Source organism: Littorina saxatilis, linkage group LG8 (genome assembly GCF_037325665.1).
Source record: "Littorina saxatilis isolate snail1 linkage group LG8, US_GU_Lsax_2.0, whole genome shotgun sequence".
NCBI lineage: Eukaryota > Metazoa > Mollusca > Gastropoda > Littorinimorpha > Littorinidae > Littorina > Littorina saxatilis.
In genome coordinates, this window is record NC_090252.1 from 8,122,685 (window position 1) to 8,130,184 (window position 7,500).

The 7,500-nt window shown below is 40.6% G+C and overlaps 1 protein-coding gene across 1 annotated transcript in view; it reads left to right on the top strand.

Annotated features, from left to right (window-relative positions):
* LOC138972688 (uncharacterized) overlaps nucleotides 1–7,500 on the top strand; it is a 68,751-nt gene that overhangs the window by 56,021 nt on the left and 5,230 nt on the right. The window contains exons 7-10 of the mRNA XM_070345338.1: nucleotides 986–1,171; nucleotides 1,892–1,945; nucleotides 3,608–3,692; nucleotides 4,164–4,227. Coding sequence (XP_070201439.1) covers nucleotides 986–1,171; nucleotides 1,892–1,945; nucleotides 3,608–3,692; nucleotides 4,164–4,227 — 389 coding nt within the window. The remainder of the gene's footprint in view (nucleotides 1–985; nucleotides 1,172–1,891; nucleotides 1,946–3,607; nucleotides 3,693–4,163; nucleotides 4,228–7,500) is intronic.

Consider the following 7,500-nt stretch of genomic DNA (forward strand, 5'->3'; position numbering starts at 1 on the left):
AGCACCGCCCTGATATGGCCCTTCGTGGTCGGCTGGGCGTTAAGCAAACAAACAAACAAAACACACACACAAACAAACAAACAAACATTGGATAGGGCCATCCTTAGGCTTGGACACATGACTAATATTAACAGCGTAAAAAGGAGGAGTTTGTAATGAACAACACTTCTTTAGAAAAGCCATTAGTGCTTCAGCAAGCTGAAGCTGTGTTGGTTGGTTTAACTTGACAATGAAGTTTTATTTTTAATTCTAGGTAGCGTGGAATGTTAGCTTTTGCTTCACTGTAAAATATCGTCCTTGTATGATTACACTTTTTTTTGTTGCAAAATCGTTGATAGGCCTGACTCACTATGAATTTTAGAACAATGTTTCTTATATCTGCTTGAAACAAATGCTATTATGCTGAAATATATTCCATGTAAAATGTGAAGGTTTAATCATTCATGCATCCACGTTTGAAATACAGGATGCTCATAACAAACCAAGCAAGCTTACTTTCATCCACAATTGTCCAACATACAGGTTTACATCCCTAGGGTAAACATGCGTTTTATCTATTAAAACATTTTTATTGGCGTTCTTAAAAAGCAGTTTTCAATTTCCCGGAGGGAATGAAAGAGACGGGGGGGGGGGGGGAGGGGGGGTGGTCATATCCCAGCAAACGGTCTGCATAAGCCAGAGTGACCGGCGGAACTCCTTTACCCTTCACGAAGAAACAAAAATACACTGTATATGTTACAGTTATCTGCGAAACCAGGGAATACGTGTATTAACTAAACTATTTTAGGTAATACATGAATTAACTGTTTTTTCCGTCAGTTAATGTATGTATTACCTAGTTAATACACGTATTCCCTGGTTTCGCAGATTAACTGTAACATATACCCATGTTAAGAGTACTTTCAAGCACATGTTTTAAAAAGGACCACTTCATGGAAAACGTATGTGTGTGTATTGTGTTATTTTTTTCATTCTTTTTTTCCAGAGAAAGTCACGTGTAATGTCTTCGAGGGAAAACCAATTTGTGAAGCCTCAGATGGATTTCAAACACCGAAAACAGTGACAGAGAGAGCTGTCTTTCTGGTGCCCAACACAAGGAACGCATCATTCATCTGCGACACAGTTCCTCCAGCGGAAGGGGTCGAGAATAGGGGCTGCATTTTAGATGACGGTAAGACCCAATAACCTGTAAATAAGGGTGGAGTCTAATAAACCCTAAGAAAAAAAAGTAGTAGAGGTGATCAGACATTTTCTAAAAGTGATTTTTTTTCTGTAAGTTCAAGGGACACTAAGATAGGAAATGAGAAACAGAACAAAGCATTCCACGTTTATTACTAAAATAGCTAAAACTTAAAAAGGGGGTACCATTTTGTTTACACATATCAATACTAAATAGTTTACAAAATACCCACTGTGGATATGTGTGTGCAAATCAACAAACACATGATCACACCTAAAGAATACTGCGAGAGGCCCACAACAGTTACTTTACCAGCAAATGTAAAACAAAACCTAAACCCAGTTTGAAACTAAATTCCAAGCACGAACATAAACAAACATGACATTAACATTGTGTAAAACGTCATGGCAAATTTCTAAAACTGTGTTTCATCCAATGTAAGGTGTTCCTTTAACCACGATACAAGTATGAATACCCCTTTACGTGCTAAGTTTTGACTGTAATGCTTCAAGCTACTGCCTACCAAAGACAAGCTTTTGGTTTTCCCCTCAGTAAAAGTAAATAATAATGACATGAGATATGTAAAATATAATGTTTGTGTTAGCTCAAGGATAGCTAAGGAGAGAGATTTTAAGAGTGTGTTTGAAATTAGACATGGCAAGATCGAGTTGCTTCAGAATACTGATTCTGTCTTTGTGTATGTCAACTAAGGTACCCCACAGGCTACACAGACGCCAATACCAAATGAAGGCAGTGGAAATACAGGTAACTATATGCGAACATTGGAATAGATTAATGGACGCTTTTTTCCAGAGCTTCAAACTAGCTTGATGCCAGTTGTTAGACAATGAAGAAAAAAAAAACAAGGAAAAAAGTCGCCAGAAGCGATATCAATTAAAACATTTAGTCAATCTGACAGCCTGAAAACAAGGGATAGACACTCTTTACCCACATTAAGTCACCACCGAGTGGTAGACACAGACGACATTTGGTAGCACTGACTGCCAGCTTCACGGTAATGCGTACCCCTAGCGTCTCTGCTTGGGTGGGAATGTTCTGAGCAAAATACTATGTGTTACTCCATACCCCCCGCCCTCCATGGAACTTCTTAACCCCAACCAATTGGGGGGGGGGGGGGGTTGCCCAGTCGGTAGAGGCGCTGGCTTTAAAACCGGTTGTTACTATCAGCGTGGGTTCAACCCCCAACTTCGGCGCGGAATGTGTGTCCCAGAGTCAACTTTGTGCAGACTCTCCTCGGTGTCCGAACACCCCCGTGTGCACGCATGCATGATAAAGATCCCAGGGTCACGGCGAAAGCCTCAGGCCTTGGAAACACGAATACATGCATGCAAAAATATGAAGCCCGGGTGTCCGTTCGGCCAACAGCCAATAAAGTAACCATTTCAGCACTGACCCAAGACGACCCAACCCGGTCCCTAGCCCACTTCAGGTCTCCTCTAGCAGCCGGCAGCTAGCTGTCTACATCCATCCCCCCACCCCCTGCATTTTTATTTTTTATTTTCATTTTTTATTTTCATACAAAGCCGGGTTTTCCCGTGTAACATGCCCCTAATGGCTTTGCCGTGAGGGCGTAAAACTTACATTTTCTCTTCTCAAATTCTTGGTTTGCCAAATCCAGAAGTCTGAGACGGGTTGCGCAGATCTCTGCGGAGCATGCGAACACAGGTCCAAAGTTTGTGTAACCCGAGTTAAAAAAAAATGTAAACACATTTTTAAAGTAAACCTGATATTTCTATATCTGTCTTTATATCTTGGATTTAAGAAATTATAACAAAAAATACAGTGCAGTAATGTTTTGATTAGAATCTTAATGAACAAACCCTTCAATTAAGTTTGAAGATTCCGAGATGAAATGCAATCCAAAAGTCCGGAGTGAGACAAAGATTATTCGGCAAACATTGTGATCTGTTTGATTGGAAATGAGTTCTAGGTAACCACGGTGCAGTCTCAATTTTCATTAAAAGCCTGATATGACGTCATCGAATACCTGTAAGGAAAAAATGGGAAACACATTGTTTGAGTATATCTGGAAGAATGCAGCGAAACACCTGTAATTTTCCCCCCCCCCCACACACACACACACGCAAACACCCTCACGCACTAAGCTTACATCATCGCATCGTCTTTCGTCTCAATCTATTTAAAACATATAATCAATCCTGACTCAATATCAAATGCAGTAAGGTTAGTTAACATGACCAGGTAAACATCCCATGCGGTTCAATTGTCTGTAAGCTGTTTCGAATTAAAATATACATCAGTGTTAACAATACAGAAACAGATGTGATGATTGTTGTCACATTCCGTCAATATGTAACTGAATGTATTGCTGGAGGTTTGGAATCCAGATGGAGGTCAGGGATTGCTTTTTCTTCAGTTTCAAAACTACCTGTTTTCTTTGTACAGGTTGGCGCGGCTGGCACACAGGTGTAGTCGTGGTTGTTCTACTCATTGCAACTGGGTTAATTATCGCAGCTGTGTTTTGGGTCAGGTAAGTTGTCACTGGTCTTGGCTTTGTTACTGATTCGGTGGAGTGAGCTCATTCTCTAAAAAAATATCGCCAACCCCAATTAATACACGCATCTGTCGAATTATTAGAATTGGAGAATTTGGCTTTGTGACCCCCTTTGGGTTTTTGGACCTCTATATTTTTAACTAGTGGGCTAGAGATAGCACTCATCCGGAATGCCTGTCGCCTGATTAAGAACTGTTTTACGCTATTGTGCTTCTTTTAGTGTGTCCAGTTCGACCACTGCAAAGAGCAATTGATTGAAGTTCTAAATATAGTTAAGAGTTGTTATTTCATGTACAACTTCCTTTTTATAAAGGTTTACAGTTTGTCTAATTCGCATAATGTCCAAAAGCTACAGACAAAGACAATTACAATCAAAGCTGACGTTACACATGCACAGTTTCAAACTTGAGCAAACAAAGGATATTTATTTCAGCGAGTTGGTTGCAGGCGCAAACGCAGTCGAGGGCGAGCCAATGACAAAACCGACAATAAAGAATCTGCGGAGACTGAGGTGAATACATTTTATCATTTCTGAACTCCTTCACTGAATGTCTTACTCTCTGTAGCAGAGAGGGGGGGGGGAGAGAGAAAGGCAGAAAAAAAGGAGAGAAAAGGGGTCCAGAGAGGGATACATGCAGTAAGTCTACGCGCGCGATGTGTGTGTGTGTGTGTGTGTGTGTGTGTGTGTGCGTGCGTGTGTGTCTTGTCTGTCTGTCTGTCTGTCTGTCTGTGTGTGTGTGTCTTGTCTGTCTGTCTGTCTGTCTGTGTGTGTGTGTCTTGTCTGTCTGTCTGTCTGTCTGTCTGTCTGTCTGTCTGTCTGTCTGTCTGTCTGTGTGTGTGTGTCTTGTCTGTCTGTCTGTCTGTGTGTCTGTGTGTGTGATTGCATTGTATTTCTTATCATTTCCTGAATTCACAATTATATAGATAGGATGTGTAAACTCTGAAAATGTGCCTAGAATTAAAGGCACAGTGCAGCTCACAGCCTTCGTTTTGCGTTTTTGTTGCAGCTGAGTGCATTTACAGTTCAAAAATCATCCTATGGTAGTAAAACAAACCCAAAACTACCCAACGACGACATCTGTGAAGCTCGACAGTTTCTTGTTCACGCGAGTGCATAAATTAACCTAGTTATCATAGTGGTGTTTGGTCGGAGTTCGATTCAACTGAGTGATTCCGGCCTCCATTGTTTGTTTTACACAAACTCATGATGATGTCTGACATAGTTTGCTAGTGACGTGTCTTTTTGTGCATGATGTGATCTACCTGATCTAAATTTAGATCCAAAAATAGGTCAAGACCAGCCGGGACAGAGTCCAAAATTAATTCGTAAAAAAAATCGCAGTTCTTGACTCTTTGGGTGCAAGTCAATGAAACTTGGTAGTTCTTCTAACGGATAGCTGCCTGAGGTATGACTAAAAGCCCCAGGGGCTCCGTGCACCTGGATTTGACAAGTTCAGTACCCTTAAACAAATCGATTGTGTGACGGCAATAGGAAAGGGTTAGATAAAAAAAACAGTTGTGGGGATTGATTGATTAAATTTCATTAGATAAGGGATTTTCTTTTTGCTTTTTGTTGCCTTTCTTGTGTGTGTCTTGTTATGTGTCTGCATTTTACATTTCTTCAGTATTTCAATAAATGTATTACCTGAGAAACAGAGGGAAGAAAGCGACATGTGCAATAGAGTTAGTTAGAATTATGCGGAACCATTGTGTAGGTGGTGTATAGCCCTTGAGAGACTAATATTGAAATGAACAAGCGACTTCAATTCTAAAAGAATAAGAAGGAAAAAAGAAATCATCTGAGACGCAAGCTCATTGTGTTCTTTATCTTCGAAGCACTCTAACTAACACTTCCGTACACAGTCATACACAAGAAAAAACAGTTATTCCTGGCCAACATAGTCCTTAGATCACATACACACACTTTCATCCATACATACACATTTGCTAGCACGCACATACACGTATACATACAGACTCGCACACACTCACACACACACACACACACTAACACACACTAACACTCACACACACACACACTAACACACACTAACACACACACACACACACACACACACACACACACATACCAATACACATACGCTCATACACACACACACACCAATACACACAAACACATACGCCCCCCCACACACACACACACACATACACACATTCACACACACGCACATACACACACACACATGCACACACACACATACACTCCCACCATTACACACATACACTCTTACACACTCACACACCAATACACACACACACACACACACACACACACACACACACACACACACACACACACACACACTTACATACACACACGCTTACGAACAAAAACACAAACATTGTTACAGGGTTGCCTCGATCCAAGGTGTATGTGACAATCTTAGACACATGATCGAGGCAGCTAGAACTCTATTTTAAAGGCACAGTGCAGCTCATAGCCTTCGTTTTGCGTTTTTGTTGCAGCTGAGTGCATTTACAGTTCAAAAATCCTCCTATGGTAGTAAAACAAACCCAAAACTACGCAACGACGACATCTGTGAAGCTCGACAGTTTCTTGTTCACGCGAGTGCATAAATTAACCTAGTTATTACGTTGGTGTTTGGTCGGAGTTCGATTCAACTGAGTGATTCCGGCCTCCATTTTGTTTTACACAAACTCATGATGATGTCTGACATAGTTTGCTGGTAACGTGTCTTTTTGTGCATGATATGGTGATCTACCTGATCTAAATTTAGATCCAAAAATAGGTCAAGACCAGCCGGGTCCGAGTACGAAATTAATTCGTAAAAAAATCGCAGTTCTTGACTCTTTGGGTGCAAGTCAATGAAACTTGGTAGTTCTTCTAACGGATAGCTGCCTGAGGTATGACTAAAAGCCCCAGGGGCTCCGTGCACCTGGATTTGACAAGTTCAGTACCTTTAAGATATGATTCACAAGGGGAAGTAAGCGCTCCCTGTGCTCTTTCAATAGAGCAAGTCGCTTGTCCATTTCAGTGCCTGTTATTCTCTCGGGGCTTGGGCCTAAAATCAATTTTAGAGTTGTAAAACTTCACACATGCAAGTTATTCTTATGTTGATGTTTTTGTTGTTTTTCAACATCAAAACACAAGAAAGGAATGTTGTTGGAACGTGTCATTATTGACAAAAGAAAACATTACGTTCACCGATCTTTGACCTAGTGGCCTTTTGAGTGGATGCAGACAAACACTTGTTATACCGAAAATAAATGTATCTGACAAATTCTCCAGCAGCTACTCGCTTAAACGACACAAGCTAGTCAATCATTTTTTGTCAACGAAAATGTGTGTAGTCCTCTTTAGCGGGAACGCTTTACAAATCTTGATCCATCAGAAGTAGAACTCACACGGCATAAATAAATCCCTGCGCCTTGAATATGTGCGCGATATAAATTGCATAAATAAAAAATTAAAAAATAAAAAAAATAATAATAATAAATAAATAAATCCCTGCGCTTAGAACTGTACCCACGGAATACGCGCGATATCAGCCTCATATTGATATTGATTGATTGAGAACTGGAGGTGAATACTTTTCATTGAGTAAAGAAAGGGGGTTTACGTATGGAGAGGTTACATGCCGAGTCTCAGTGAATATTAAACATATTGGTCGAAGTTAGCCGATCATGAAAAGTGCGAGCTTCAGTTATTCAAAGAAAAGGGAGTTTTTGTGCTAAAGTTTGATCGAATCCCATTCACTCAACCAGTCTACCTGCGCAGGCGATTGATTAATGCGCAGTTGTA